At 44.8% G+C, this 15587-nt stretch overlaps 2 protein-coding genes across 6 annotated transcripts in view; both read left to right on the top strand.

Moving 5' to 3' along the window:
* The first annotated feature begins 277 nt into the window (after positions 1-277).
* On the top strand, positions 278-12750 carry map2k4a (mitogen-activated protein kinase kinase 4a). 5 transcript variants are annotated; one of them, XM_072442680.1, is made up of 13 exons: positions 279-680; positions 2823-2858; positions 4134-4166; positions 6311-6413; positions 6840-7014; positions 7429-7548; positions 7723-7842; positions 7969-8020; positions 8244-8371; positions 8717-8794; positions 8866-9014; positions 11187-11232; positions 11341-12750. In XM_072442680.1, exons 1-13 carry the CDS (start codon positions 509-511, stop codon positions 11452-11454), a joined length of 1326 nt encoding a protein of 441 aa, XP_072298781.1. In that variant the 5' UTR covers positions 279-508; the 3' UTR covers positions 11455-12750. The 5 variants fall into 5 exon arrangements, with proteins under 5 accessions (XP_072298783.1, XP_072298781.1, XP_072298784.1 ...); XM_072442682.1 differs by lacking the exon at positions 2823-2858 and having other exon boundaries at positions 278-680; XM_072442683.1 differs by lacking the exon at positions 4134-4166 and having other exon boundaries at positions 6323-6413.
* A 660-nt stretch (positions 12751-13410) lies between these two features.
* The window catches only part of elac2 (elaC ribonuclease Z 2), a 16810-nt gene continuing 14633 nt past the window's right edge, over positions 13411-15587 (top strand). Inside the window, exons 1-4 of the mRNA XM_072442686.1 lie at positions 13411-13863; positions 14403-14453; positions 14519-14589; positions 14902-14966. Of these exons, the coding sequence (XP_072298787.1) occupies positions 13529-13863; positions 14403-14453; positions 14519-14589; positions 14902-14966 (522 nt within the window). The 5' untranslated portion in view covers positions 13411-13528. The remainder of the gene's footprint in view (positions 13864-14402; positions 14454-14518; positions 14590-14901; positions 14967-15587) is intronic.

Raw genomic sequence — 15587 nt, forward strand, 5'->3', positions numbered from 1 at the left:
AAAGTGCATTCAGTACACGTGTACTTAACCACAGTATTAGTATTAAAGTGCATTCATCACACGTGTACTTGACCACAGTATTAGTATTAAAGTGCATTCAGTACACGTGTACTTAACCACAGTATTAGTATTAAAGTGCATTCATCACACGTGTACTTGACCACAGTATTAGTATTAAAGTGCATTCAGTACACGTGTACTTGACCTTAGTATAAGTATTAAAGTGCATTGATAATAACAGCCTGTCATCCGCCGTGCCCGCGCGCGTGTCTGTGCGGAAGTGCGCTCGTCCCGTAGCGGTCGCTGTCAGCTGATCACAGCGTTAGCTCCCGCAGTTAGCTTAGCCCCGCTGCGGCTTGTTTTTGTCCTCGTCCAACGTTTTTAACCTTTAACTTTCCCCCAGACCGAGCCTCGGACACGGTTCAACCCGAGTTCCCTCCTCGTAGCGCGGTCTGCAACGGCTTCAGCCCGCGGTGTTTGGACTCCCGGGCACAGGGGAAGGTGAACAATGGCGTCTCCCAGCGCTAACAACTCCGCCGCGGCCAACAACAGCAGCGGCTGCGGCGGCGGAAGCGGTGGCCCGGGCTCAGCTCAGCTCCTGCACCAGCCTCAGCTCCAGCCGCAGCTCCAGCCGCAGCTCCAGCCTCCGCCGCGGGTCACCACCCTCAGCAGCCTGCAGGGTAAGCGCCAGGGCCGAGCGGGGGAGAGATTCGGGGCAGCGGGGGCTGGGCTGGTTTGGCTCGGGAGGGTCGGGGTTAGCTCCGTTAGCTTTGGGTTAGCTCCGTTAGCTTTGGGGTTAGCAGTGGGAGGCTAACAGCAAAACACTCTGGAGTAGATTAGTCAAGGGGAAAACCGTTTTAAACCCCTAAATATGCACATTTAAACCAGTCTGTCATATAATAGACCCAGATATTATGTCATCAAATTGCAGAATGGAGGCAAAGTTAAATAAACCATAAAACCTTATAGTGTCATCACATATAACGTTCGTTTTTTAGACATAACAAACAGTTTTGCATTTCCATTTCAGTTAGTTTGCTTTTCTGTTACAAAGGATGTGAAAACAATACCATTTCATACCTAAAATTGTAGTTAAGCTTCATATAAACTATTAATGGGTTTCTGCCTCCTGTAATGTGCAACATTTTGAGGATTTTTCCCATTCAAAATAGGTTTTAAATGGTTAAATTTCTTCTAATCTCTGAAACCCATGGATCATTCGTTTTCAAGTACGCAATATATTTGTAGATACAATTATTTCTGTCAGGATTTGTCCTTTAAAGTCTAAATAAACCTAAGGAAAATAATAATAAAGCGTGTTTAAACCAGGCTCTGATGTCACTCGCATGTTAGTGTTTTTCAGTTCCTAAAACCACTTGACCTTTTTGTGATGTTCTGATTAATTCTGTTTTTATACTTTTTATATGTAGTGTTTTCAATTCTTTGGCCACACGTCCAAGTCCTGTCAAGTCATTTGACTACATTACTGAACGATACAGGTCGTGTTGTCGCTAGTTTATGCTTTTTGAAGAACCATTCACAAATATTATAACCGACAGAGAAGTGAGAAGTACATTTCACTATTTACTGTAAAGAGGAAACGGTTTGTTGTCCAAGTCACAACCTCAAATCCTCTGACTAATAAATACAGCCGTGAAGTCATAAATGTAATAATAAAATGCATTTTATTTGCTGCAACTAGTTAATTTGCTGCAAGTTATCAATTAATTGCAACTAATCAATCATAGAAATGGTAGTAATAATAATCGTTAACTGGTCAATACACAGACTCCAAACATGCCGAGAGAAGAGGTTTTATTACGCAGTTTTTAATGAAAACACCCTTTCGTCTGAAAATACTCTCCACCAGGACCACCTCAAATGGATTAACTTTAGCTTAAATGCTAATAATCTCAGGCCTGTTGCGTTGTAAACAACTAATTGATCAATGCAAAGTCAATAATCGATTACCAAATAAATAATCATTAGTTGCAGCCCTACATTTGATTCATGCAGTTCTTTTCAAGACGCTTTACAGAACAACAAATACTGTCACTTTAAAGCAACAATTTCAGCAACAAATAATACAGTAGTTCATAAAAATATATTTTTTAAAGTTGTTCTAAACAAATCATCCAGTGTAATTTTTTTAACACACATCACACAAAGAAAACAATAATTGCAATGTGAACAATGTCAATATTCATGAGAAGAAACTTTTTAAGATAAGATAAGATATTCCTTTATTGTCCCACATGGGGAAATTCCATTGGTGCAACGCAGGTAGATACAGAGGTAGATACAGAAGAACAGATCACTTATAGGAAGTCTGAAAAACACTTTTCTTTACATTTTTTACACCATTGCAGTTTCTTGCCACAGAATAAGAAACGCCAAAATGTCAGAGGGTAATTTGTTGTCGCACATTGAACGTGGCGAGCACACAGCACATTTCTCGACAGACGACCAAAGCGTTTTCCCTCTGTGTGCTCGCCACATTCCAACAGCGCGCATGGAACGCGGCGAGCACACGGCATATTTCTCAGACGACCAAATCGTTTCCTGTGTGTGCTCGCCACGTTCCATGTGCAACAATTGAACGTGGCGCGCACACTGCACATTTCTCACAGCCGACCAAAGCGTTTTTCCTCTGTGTGCTCGCCACATTCCATCAGCGCACATGGAACGTGGCGAGCACACAGCATATTTCTCAGACGATCAAAGCATTTCCTCTGTGTGATGGCGAGCACTCAGCACATTTCTTGTCTTGATTACTTGGCAAAGATTTCCATTTGACTCCAGACATGTGCTATGACTTTCAGAATCCAACACTTGCTGGAGGTGTCAGAGCGAAACGGGTAACTACGACTTCTTTCATTTCCCTCTTCGGTGCTTTCTCTTCACCCTGTGAACTGCAGTTTTAAATATTGTCTTCACTGTTTTGAACTGTTCCTCACAAACCCACGGAACCCTCTTCAGATTTAAGATAAATTTGAGTAGTTTTCTAACCCAGTAAATGATCTGCATGTTGTTTAACTGCAGGGACCCCGTTTTAAACTCGCCGGTGCAGTATTTTTGCAGTAATGTTTTGTACAAATGTGTTCTCTTTTGGTTGATCTGTTTGACTCTCGCTAACCTGTGTTTCTCCCTAACTCCTGACGTGATGCCGAACGGTGAGAAACTACGGTTCAAATTCAGAAAAAATAAAAAAGTGATTTCTGACTGTTGTTTTTGCAGGTTCATTCTTCATCCGTGTTGTTTTTGCATGTTTCCATCGACAGCTCGCGGGCAGAAAATCACAGGGTCACAGTGACATTTCGGGAACAGCCACTTCTACATATTTGAATGGAATATTTTTAAAACTGAATTAATACACTAAATCTCCCACTAGTAATTTCAGTAATTGTGGAAACGTCTAAATAAAATCGGCACCAAATAATTTAATATTTCTGTGAATAGTTTTGCATTGTTTATTAGTTGTAAATGAAGCGTTAAAGCGTCAACTTAAATATTTAAATTTTTAGTCTTTTTATCTGACATTAAAGGACACATTCTGCATTATCTGTACTGTCTTTTAATAACCTTTTAAACTTCACTTTGGCGTTTTAATGTTTTACAACGTACAATAACGTTTGCAGGGAAAACCACACAAGACTTTCTCTCAGTCAGGCGTTCCCTCATCAGGATCTGGTGTTGGCGCTCCATCCACTGGCAGCAGAGGGAATTCATGGGGACGTAAACAAAAGCTAGCTTGCCCTGACATTAATGTAGATAATTTGAGGCTCGGAACGAGTCTATGATGATTTATGGACTTCCAACCACCACAAGATGCCTCCAGATTTCTTGAAACTGAGTGTTTTCCGAGGCTCAGAGAAGATGAGGTAGATGAGGAGAAAACATCCACTTTGCATAATATATGTCCTCTAAATCCCTTACTTTCGCGGCCGTCCAGCCCGAGCTTTTTATTCTATATGAAACAATCAATTCTACCCAAAATGTCACTTTCGCCCTCTGGATTTTTCGCCCTCGTTTGAAAGGCCAGCTTCTCTGATCCACCGAGCCTGATTTTAGCCCCGAGATACTAATTCTAAATTAAAGTTGACTGGAGTAAAAGCTGTGTTTCGTCTCTGTAGGCTTCCAGATAAACCTGTCTGGCGCTCCACCAAGTAAGCGCACGTCTGCTGCCCGCGTGTGAGCTCTGGTTCTGGGGTACAGTGCCCGGGTTTGGCCCCTGTTTGACCTCCACTGACCGGAGAGCGGAGCGAACTGTGGCAAATGCACTCGCATCAGGGACAGAACGCAGTTTACAATCGAAGGAATCAAACCTCTGACACCTTCTTGACATTAGGGATGAAATATTGGATTGCCGTTAGATTTGCAGTTTATTTTTAGTGGTAACATTTGAGAAGAAACCTACGCTGCATTTCAGAACTTTGAGAATTTTCTTGTCCTAAAGCAGCCTTTGCATTTGGTTCTCTGCGACCAATGTTGATTCATCTTCTAGCTCTTTTCGTGTAACATTTTAGCCTAAAATAGCCGGGTTGCAAACCATTCAGTATTAAGTGCGGATTTACTCTAGAGCGCTAAGCGTTGTGGGGCTTTACTCTAGAGCGTTCCGTGTTGAGCGGCCTTACTCTGGAGAGTTCCGTGTTGAGCGGCCTTACTCTAGAGCGTTGTGCCTTACTCTAAAGCGTTCCGTGTTGAGCAGCCTTACTCTAGAGTGCTCCGTGTTGAGCAGCCTTACTCTAGAGTGCTCCGTGTTGAGCGGCCTTACTCTGGAGCGCTCCGTGCCTTACTCTGGAGCGCTCCGTGCCTTACTCTGGAGCGCTCCGTGCCTTACTCTGGAGCGCTCCGTGCCTTACTCTGGAGCGCTCCGTGCCTTACTCTGGAGCGCTCCGTGCCTTACTCTGGAGCGCTCCGTGCCTTACTCTGGAGCGCTCCGTGCCTTACTCTGGAGCGTTCCGTGCCTTACTCTAGAATTTCGACGCTCAGGCTGTGTCGCAGGCCGAACATAACGTAAAACATAAAACTATAAGAAACAAATAGCTTTATATAGCCTACGCTGTTTTGAAGCAATTACTGGATCGATTTAAAAAAAAAAAAAGACATTCCAAAACGTTTGTTCTCATAAACTGGAATGTATTAAGAAAAACAAGTGTAATTTCACCAACACTATGCTTCAGTTTATGTGCATCACAACTTCAGAGTTGATCTACAGTTTTACAGAGATAAACATTTGACTTTATAACAAAATAACCTTCTCAAAATCTAAAAAACCTTTTAAATGTACTAACTAACATTTCCACGTCTGTGTAGTTATCTGTACACCTGAACTGACACACCACTAAACTTCTGCTCTAAAGTGCGCAACGCGCGTCGTTACTCCTCAGCACTTTTCCCTCGGCAGCTCACAGAGCAGTGCAGTAGAGCCGCGTGGGGGAGGGGCGGCCACCGGCGGCATTGTGGGACAAGTAGTTTTAACGATAAAAACTGTAACGGATGTAACTACGGTTCTATGAATCGATTTTTTTAAAAATATATATATATTTTTAAAATTTTTAAGTATAAATTTGAAATATTCGGCGGGCCGGATTAAAACGCCTGGCGGGCCGGATTTGGCCCGCAGGCCTTGTATTTGACACATGTGCACTTGAGCGTTCCGTGCTCCTGAAAGGTCCCAGCAGAGTGAGTGCATTTGCCCCAGACGCTGCGAGGTGTCTGTTCCACTAACATGATTGGACTTCCTCCTGAGTTTGGGTGAAGAGTTGTGGGTTTGACACGTTCACAGCAGTTGGCCTTAAACGCATGATGTGACTCATTGGTCGTTGGTTTGGTGTTTGTTCTGTGGGTCATGACTCGGTGTGAGCTGCATGTGCTGATGGGAATGTTTAAATGTTTAAACTGTTACTTTAGAAATATCTGTGTTAAGCGTCTCAATCTTTAAGGGTTATTCATGCATTTAGCAAGATTTAGACCTGGTTTAGTTCTGGTTTAGTTCTGGATTATTTTATTCATTAGTCCTTGTTTAGTTCTGGTTTAGTCTTGGTTTACTCCTGGTTTAGTCCTGGTTTAGTCTTGGTTTATTTTCGGTTTATTTTCTTTTGTTTTCTATAAAAGGTTTAGACTTTATTCCCAGTTTGGACCTGGTTTTAACCCGGTTTAGTCCAGATTCAGGCCGATGTTTAAAGTGTGTGTGCGTGCCTCTCGGAGGAGGGTTTGTCTTTTGGAGGAGGGTTTTTGTCTTTTGGAGGAGAATTTATGTCTTTAATGTCGTATTATTTCACTTGTTCCTTGTTTTTTCCCCCCAAAGGCAAACGAAAAGCTCTGAAGCTGAACTTTGCGAACCCGTCGATCAAACCCACGACTCGCTTCACACTGAACACAGCCGGACCGCCCTTCCAGAACCCGCACATGTGAGAACCTCAACATCTCACTCTTTTAACCCTCACGCTTCACCTCATGACATCATCTGGTGGCACTCCTGTGTTTTAAAACTCATGACGATCAGTTCAGCTCTAAATCGTTTTCACCCCGATCCAAACGTCTTCTACAAAAATACTTCAGCGGCGGAAGAGGAAGTTATGCTGGTGGTACAACCTCTCGCCTGCTGGTGGCGCTCAAGCCCAATAGAACAATCTGAAAGAGCGGTGCAAGAAACACAGATGCTCAGATGATTTCATGTCGTCAACATAAAGATGTTTTGTCAATTGTAGAGAAAAATAAACCAGAAGTAAAAGTGTGTTTAGTCAGTGAACATGTTCTCACGTGTCAGAGAGTGAAGACCTCCTCCGTCCCACTGGTGATTCTCTGGTGATTCTCTAGTCATTCTCTTGTTGCAGCGAGCGTCTGAGGAGCCACAGCATGGAGTCGTGGGGGAAACTGAAGCTGTCTCCTGACCAGCACTGGGACTTCACTGCGGACGACCTGAAGGACCTGGGCGAGATCGGGCGCGGCGCGTACGGCTCCGTCAACAAGATGGTGCACAAGCACAGCAGCCACATCATGGCGGTCAAGGTGAGCCAGGACGGGTTGGAGCGGGTTCCACATCCTGCAGGGTCGGAGCGGGTTCAGTTCCACATCCTGCAGGGTCGGAGCGGGTTCAGTTCCACATCCTGCAGGGTCGGAGCGGGTTCAGTTCCATATCCTGCAGGGTCGGAGCGGGTTCAGTTCCATATCCTGCAGGGTCGGAGCGGGTTCAGTTCCATATCCTGCAGGGTCGGAGCGGGTTCAGTTCCATATCCTGCAGGGTCGGAGCGGGTTCCACATCCTGGTCTTGAGCCGGCTTTGGTCAGGGCTTTGGTCAGGGCTTTGGTCGGGACTTTGGTCGGGACTTTGGTCGGGACTTTGGTCGGGACTTTGGTCGGGACTTTGGTCAGGGCTTTGGTCAGGGCTTTGCTCGTGGTTAATCGTGTTCTCTTTGTGTTTCAGAGGATCCGGTCGACGGTGGACGAGCGCGAGCAGAAGCAGCTGCTCATGGACTTGGATGTGGTCATGAGGAGCAGCGACTGCCCTTACATTGTGCAGTTCTACGGCGCCCTCTTCAGGGAGGTCAGTGCAGCACACGTCCATGTACCACGGTCATAGTGTGTCTCAGGTTGTTTTCACTGTCGCTCTTTGCATCGTCGCAAAAGAGTCTTCAAACCTGGTCCAGTCCAGGCTCGGTTCTGGTCCAGTCCTGGCTGGGTTCTGGTTCTTGTCTCATGCCGGTCCTCTCCTCCTCAGGGCGACTGCTGGATCTGTATGGAACTCATGGCGATCTCGTTAGACAAATTCTACAAGTTTGTGTACTGTTCTTCAGACGACGTCATCCCAGAGGAGATTCTGGGCAAAATCACGTTAGCGGTGAGTGTGATTATTGATCTTATTTATCTGGACTTGATATGATGGATGTATCAAAGACTAATCACTAAAATAATCATTAGTTTTTACATGTTTTAATCGTGTCTAACTCCTGTTCTTCTGTCACAGACTGTGAAAGCACTGAACCACTTAAAAGAAAGTCTGAAGATCATTCACAGAGGCCAGTTTATTTCTACTCTTTAGTTTGACATAGATGTGACCTTGTGTAGCCCTGGTTTAGGCCTGGTTTAGGCCTGGTTTAGTCCCTGGGTTCCTCCCTGGGTTCCTCCCTGGGTTCCTCCCTGGGTTCCTCCCTGGGTTCCTCCCTGGGTTCAGGCCCTGGTTTAGGCCTGGTTTAGGCCTGGTTTAGGCCTGGTTTAGCTCATACTCTGTCTCCTCCGCAGACATCAAGCCTTCAAACATCCTCTTGGACCGTAAAGGGAACATAAAGCTGTGTGACTTTGGCATCAGTGGACAGCTCGTCGACTCCATCGCCAAAACCAGAGACGCCGGCTGCCGGCCCTACATGGCTGTGAGTGTGGGACATCTGACCTGTAACGATCTGACCTGCAAACATCTGACCTGTAAACATCTGACCTGTAACGATCTAGTCCACTATAGTGAGTGTTATCTGAGCTAAAGCATTGTGTGTGCTCATTAACACTAACACATGAAAACATACAAAAGTAGCTTCATAACAAACACAATGATGAACACACTGATACTTTATTTAGTAAGTATTCGTCAGTCTAACGCTGCCACTAACCAACATTTAATACCAAGTAGTCAAATACTTCTGTCAAAATAACTAATATGACGGTCAGACTTTAAACATGACCTGGAGGCGGGCGTGTTACTCTCCTGTTCTCTTGTCCAGCCCGAGCGGATAGACCCCAGCGCGTCCAGACACGGCTACGACGTCCGCTCAGACGTGTGGAGCCTCGGCATCACTCTGGTCAGAACCGCTCACACGTGTACCCGTCCTCGCTAATCACCCTGCAGCTAAACCCTCTGTGTCCTCCGCAGTACGAGCTGGCCACCGGGCGCTTCCCGTACCCCAAGTGGAACAGCGTGTTTGACCAGCTGACCCAGGTGGTCCGAGGAGACCCCCCTCAGCTCAGCAACTCTGACGAGCGACGCTTCTCCCCAAAGTTCATATCCTTCGTCAACGTGTGGTGAGCTCCAGATTGCTCTATGCAGTTTTTATCTTGATTTTAGTGCGTTTTCAGTGTTAAAATAAGAGCATAATACGTCTTATCCTTATTTTTAGTAAATCAATAAGTGTATTTTCTCACTTCAAATGAGAGAAAAAAAATGCTCCTGCTTTTGATATCAAAAGAAACACAAACTCTGATAAATATAACTTGATGCACTCTTTAATGCTAGATTTGACGAAGCATAGTTATTTTTTACAGTTTACTTTTGGCAACGCCATTCTTTTATTATTAGGCCCGAGTGCCACAAGCTGGCGAGAGGCCTATTAATCTCGTAAGGCCGTGCGAAGCACGGCTGCGAAAGTGCGCACGTAGTGCGCACGAAATCGAGCGCGAAGCGCTCGCCCACTTCCAAACACTCACTAACGCACTCCTTCACTCATGCACGCCCCGTGCATACTAATTAGTAGTAGGAAAATGGAACATTACCGTTGTAAACGGGCGAAGCCCGTGCAAAAGTGCGCACTAAACGAGCACTTTACATTGAGATGACGACCGCGAAGCGGTCGTCATCCCCATATAAAGCACTCATTTGCACTAAGTAGCTCACGAATACGTTCCCCTTCTCTTGCATGTTCCGTGCATATAAGCATGTAATGCAAAAATTGAACATTATTACTGTATAGAGGGCCAAAAACACAAAGTGGGCGGAGCCCACTCAAAATTAACGAAAGTACCCGTCAGTGACCAGGGACCCACACCATGGCTTTCCTACCTATGTATAGTTTATGATATTTGAAAAATGGGAAACATTGTTTTCGCATCGGAATATTATTCTTTCTTCTTTCTTCTTTCTTCTCGGGACCAACCCCCCTATTTTTCACCCAGTGAACATTGACGAAAAGTCACAAAAATGTTCACACCTCTAAAAATCGTTCCTCTCTACATTCTGGCTATTTCCCTTTTCTAAAACAAAAAAAATTGGCGCGTCAGCGCCCCCAAATGTACCAAAAATGCATTGAGAGATGGGAAATGACCCAAAAAAAATCTGATCGTAGAATCATGAAATTTGGCGCCGAGGTAGATGGTGACAAGAGAAGTAAAAAATATTATTACGGCAACGCCGTCCGCCCAACCAAATGTCGGCCATATTGCTTCAAAAATGGCTAAACATGACTTCGGAGTTTTTCCAAACGTCGTACTTTTACGAACTCCTCCCAGGGCGTTGGCCCTAAAAAGCTGAAATTTTGTGAAAATACTACTGAGGAGTGGGACATCAAAAGTTATCCAAATTACATTGATACCTCTCACGGGTCTCTGTGCGGCGAAGCCGCAAACTGTAGCTAGAATTTCAGAAATCTCCCATATTTAAAATTTCTGCCGTTTGCGCAGATAAAGTCCGAATTGCGTCAAATTAGAATCAGTTGTTAAACTCTTTGCCCTAAACCTACTTGAAGTGAAATAAATTCATTTGGCGCCACAGCGCCCCCTACAGATTTTATATGGAGGCTAAATGTTTAGTTTTGCGAAATTATATGAAATTTGACACACAACTCAATTTTGGCATCCCCATCAAAAAAGTCAATGAGACCCATGTCATAATTGTTATGGCGTTGCCGTAACGATGACCGAAACCTTTCATGTTATTCCAATGGGGAAATCGCCAGAACATGTTTACACTTTAGACTTTCACAAACTCCTCCCAGGGCGTTAGACATATTAACCTGAAATTTGGTGAGACTCATCTTCAGGACCATCAAAAGTTATCCACATTTTCATTCAAAGAGTCACGGTGTCTGTGCGGCAAAGCCGCACATTTTGCCAAGAATTCAAAATAAAATAACTTTTTGATGGTAAAACAAAGGGGAGAAGATCTGACAGCGTCACAGATTCAGCAGTAGGCGTAATAAAAGGACAATTGGGGCGCGTTAGCGCCCCCTCCTCTTGCGGCGTGGCGGCGGCGTGGCGAGGGCCGATCATTGCCGCTTGCGGCTATATTTGTGTTGTTGTTGTTGTTATTATTACTACTACATTGTTTTCTCTGAAAGTCAAACTACACATTGGGTGTTCCATGTGTATTGATGTGTAAATGTAAAAAGAGTAAAAGTCTAAAAGAATGTGAGCTGTTGTCTCTCTGCTGGACAAACCTCTGAACTGCATCAGTCTGACATTTCTGTTTTGATTTCTCCAAAGCCTCACGAAGGACGAGTCCAAACGGCCAAAGTACAAGGAGCTCCTGGTGAGTGACTAAACCGGGACTAAACCGGGTCTAAACCCGGACGAGACGTATCAAAGAGAGACTGCGCGGTAACAGTTGCTAACGGTGTTGCTTGTGCTCCTCCTGCAGCGGGACCCGTTCATCCAGATGTATGAGGAGCGAAGTGTGGACGTGGCCGGATACATCTGCAGGATCCTGGACCAGATGCCCTCCTCCCCGGGCTCCCCCGTGTACATGGACTGAGTCTGGCCCCGTCACCGCGCGCCCTCCCTGTAACATAGTCCGTCACCACGGAAACCACCGCCACCACCACGCCCGGTTCGAAACGACCCGAGTTCAGAGCCGAGAGCAGATTTGAGCAGTTCTGACATCTCCACTCGTCCGTTTGTCGGTTCTCGTTTTTAAAGGGCGGATATCGTGCGTCGTTTCCGTGATTCTCCGTTAAACGCTCTGGAGAGCCTTCCGTTTGGCACCTCGCGGGCTCCATCTACTGGCAGCGCAGGGAATTACGTATGTGAGAGAGAAACGTCCGAGACTTTCATCAAACTAGTGCAAACAAAGCTAAATACGACTGGGTGTGTGTTTGATGAGGAACGATGTTTAAAGAGAAATATAGCTTTAAAACGAGGCAAAAATGCATTAAATCGTATCTTGTACAGGTGTTTACGTTGCTAAAATACAATGAAAAACTCATTGTGCGCACGCTTTTCTCTCACACCAGAAAGGTTATGTCATCAGACTCGTTTCACTACAGTTTCTTAACCCGTTAAAATTATCTGTTGGTGATTTTAAGTTTTTTTTTTAGGTTAAGTGTAAGTTAAAGTATATCCTCTGGCAGATCGTTAAATCTCTGTAAAATTTAGTGAAACTTGGCACAAATGTCTTTTAAATCAAACCTCCTCGCATGAAGATGATTTTTGTTTGAGTCGTTTTAACGTCTGCATTTTTTGCAGTGTATAGCTGCGCGACGCTGCAAAAACAGTCTGATTTAACGATTACGGTTAATTAGTCGGGTTTAAATCAAAGAAAATGGATTTTACCAGTCAAATTAAAGCGTTCAGAACTGCTCAAAACCTCATTCTGAATTCAAGTCGTGTAGATTTTTGACATTTTCACAAAGACGGTTAAAAAGAGCGGAATCGGAGTCAAAACGCGCGGCTCAAAGCGGCGTTTGGGTGGAGAATTCCGAGGATTGAAGTCGCCACGGTTCAGGTCTGAGTGCATGAAATCTTTAAAAGTCGTAATGGCGTCCGTGACCTTCCAAAAGCGATGCAGAGGAAGCTTTAGAGTCCGAATCCGCTTCCTTTACGATCGTCTCCGAAACACTCGCTCGCCGAACAGCTCCCACCCACACCCCGCCCCCGGTGACCACCATCATTATTATTATAAAAAGTGTATTTATTGAACCAAAATCCTGATGAATATTTGATCTGGAGGTTTGAAAAGGCCTGACGCTCGTTATATGTGAATGAAATGTTACTGTCTCTGTCAAACGTGAGCGCTCTGTATCTCGGCTCAATAAAGAGAGACGCCAAACCAGGACAGCCTTGTTCTTCTGTCGGGAGTGTTTGTGTGTGTGTGTGTGGCTGGTCCCATCGCCACGGCGCCGACAACACAGAAATGGATAACTTATAAAAACACTCTTTAGAAAAACTCTTATAAAAACCTCTTATACTCTCAATAAAAATAACACTTATTTACAGTTGTTTATATGGACAGAGAATATTGCACCAGGATGATTGACATGTCACAGTATTGCACATGATTATGACAGTAGTGCACACGATTATAACAATGACAGTATTGCAATGAAGGGGTAAATATATTTAAAAAAATACTCTCAAATAATCAGGTAAACTGAAACAATCAAAATAACCTCAAAACAAAATTTAAGTCATTATTTCAATTATAAAGAGATGAGAACTGTGAACTAATTTCCCGATTTTTATTTCCATGCATTTTATTTACATTATTATTGCTAAATAAATTATATTTATATCATAAGTATTATCTATTGTATAGTATAGTTTTATATTGGTACATGTCTCGTATAATGAAATATTTCACCAAATGTGAACTATTGACAGCCAGATCCTGATTCACGCTCTGATTTGACGTTGAATCCAAGATGAGCCAATCACCGATGAGAATTTGTAACGTCATCATTTAATGCCGGAAGTGCCCTCCATGTGACAAAACAACCTCGAAAAGCGCCTCGCAGACAGTAAATTCCGCCGTAAACGAGCTGTTCTTCACCGAAATGCATCCCGTTCGCCGGTTAACGGGACGCTGACGTACACCGAGGCCCGCGTTTAGCATGACAGCGGCGCACAGCACGTTCAGGGCCGTTAGTTTGCTGCTTTTTAGAGACGGAACACCTTTTGCCCACGCGTCGCGCCAGCTTTGCCCTCGTCCCCGCACCGTTGTCCAGCGTTTCCGCGCAATGGCGACGAATAACGGCGGTAACGCGATGAAGAACGGTAACGCGCCGAAGAAGGCCAAGCAGAAGGAGGCTCTGCGCAGGACCAAGGCCAAGCAGAACCGGCAGATGCGCGGCGACGTGCACGGGCCGGCCACGGTGTACGTGCAGGTCGTGGGCTCCGGGAGCAGGGACAACGCAGCGTCACTTTACGTCTTCTCCGAGTTCAACAGGTGCGTGACCTTTTAAAGGGGTAAAGGTGACGCGTGAAACGACCTGGATCTCCTGGACGTCATGAGGGGGTAGTTTGTGAGAGAGGACGCTGTTTGGTTAAAGTCCACTCTGGAAGACAAGAAGTACTTTGAGATCTTAACTGTGTCTCGGATCACGTGACCTGTGGGGTTCCCCAAGGGTCAGTCTGGGGACCTCTTCTGTTTTACCTCTACATGCTGCAGATAGTTCAGCACCAGCAATAATGTGTCCAATCATAATTATGAAGGGTTAGGGTCTCTCCTTGCCTCCTGTCTCCTCGCTCCTTGCCTCCTGTCTCCTCGCTCCTTGTCTCCTCGCTCCTTGCCTCCTCTCTCCTCGCCCTGTCTCCTCTCTCCTCGCCCTGTCTCCTCTCTCCTCGCCCTGTCTCCTCTCTCCTCCCCCTTCTCCTCTCTCCTCGCCTTGTCTCCTCTACTCGTCTCCTCTCTCCTCGCCCTGTATCCTCTCTCCTCGCTCTGTCTCTTTGCCACGTCCAGTTCGACTCATGGACTTTGTTTTTCAGATATTTGTTCAACTGCGGCGAGGGGACTCAGCGGCTGATGCAGGAGCACAAGTGAGTGTCCTGTCGTGTTTTTGATGCCTTTCAAAAGCCGGTGTAACGAGAGGTTTGTGTTTCAGATTAAAAGCGGCTCGTCTCGACAACATCTTCCTCACTCGTCTGAGCTGGGAGAACGTGGGAGGACTTTCAGGTGAGACACAACTGCACCTGAACATTCAGTCATTTAGAATTAGAAAACGTCTAATATTCTCCCTAAACTGAATATTATTAAAAACTATGTCTGGGCGACAGGGTAAAAAATCTCATATTGATTGATCGTGATTTTCAAAACATCACATAACATTAATGAGCAGAAATAATGCATTTAACTTAAAATAGTCACATTTATTCCTCAAGTCTGAACACTTTAACTGGATTAACTGTGTCATTTGAATCGACTGGATCTTCAGTAAAGTTTTCTATAAACTGCGCAGCGCTAATGTTTCCTGCTTTTGTGTGACAGGCATGATCCTGACGCTGAAGGACACTGGAGTTCCCGAGTGCGTTTTGTCCGGACCTCCACAGCTGGTCAGGAAAACATGGAAAATGATTAGCCTATTTTCCAGACATTGAAAACGCATGGAAAATGAGAGTAAAAAGGCTGAATGTCCTGGAAATAATACACTTTGTCCTTGAAACTGTCCATCAGACTCTTATTATTACATGAATAGAGCCTGATATTGACATCACAGTTAAAAGAACAGTTGAATTTGTCAAAAATAAACCTCAAAATACAGTTTATTTCAAACCTTTTTGGGGAGAGGACCCTCCAACCCCCAACATGACATTTTCATTTTTGACATTGACATTTTTAAAGTTATATCACACAATTTATTTCCACATTAGACAAAACACTTTGTCCTTATTTTTGTTATAATGAGTCCAACCTTCAGCACACGCCAACATTCAAATGAGAAAAATTACAATAAATATTTGAGTTCTAAGTTTTATGTTTAAAACTTGGAACTTAGCATCTGTGCTCGATGCGCAGAGCGCTCGATGCGCATCGAGCACCTGCGCGCTCGATGCGCAGAGCGCTTGATGCGCATCTGAGCACCTGCGCGCTCGATGCGCATCTGAGCACCTGCGCGCTCGATGCGCATCTGAGCACCTGCGCGCTCGATGCGCATCTGAGCACCTGCGCGCTCG

Source organism: Eucyclogobius newberryi, unplaced genomic scaffold (assembly GCF_026437365.1).
Source record: "Eucyclogobius newberryi isolate DKJ021-1_F unplaced genomic scaffold, fEucNew1.0.hap1 SCAF_13, whole genome shotgun sequence".
Lineage (NCBI taxonomy): Eukaryota > Metazoa > Chordata > Actinopteri > Gobiiformes > Gobiidae > Eucyclogobius > Eucyclogobius newberryi.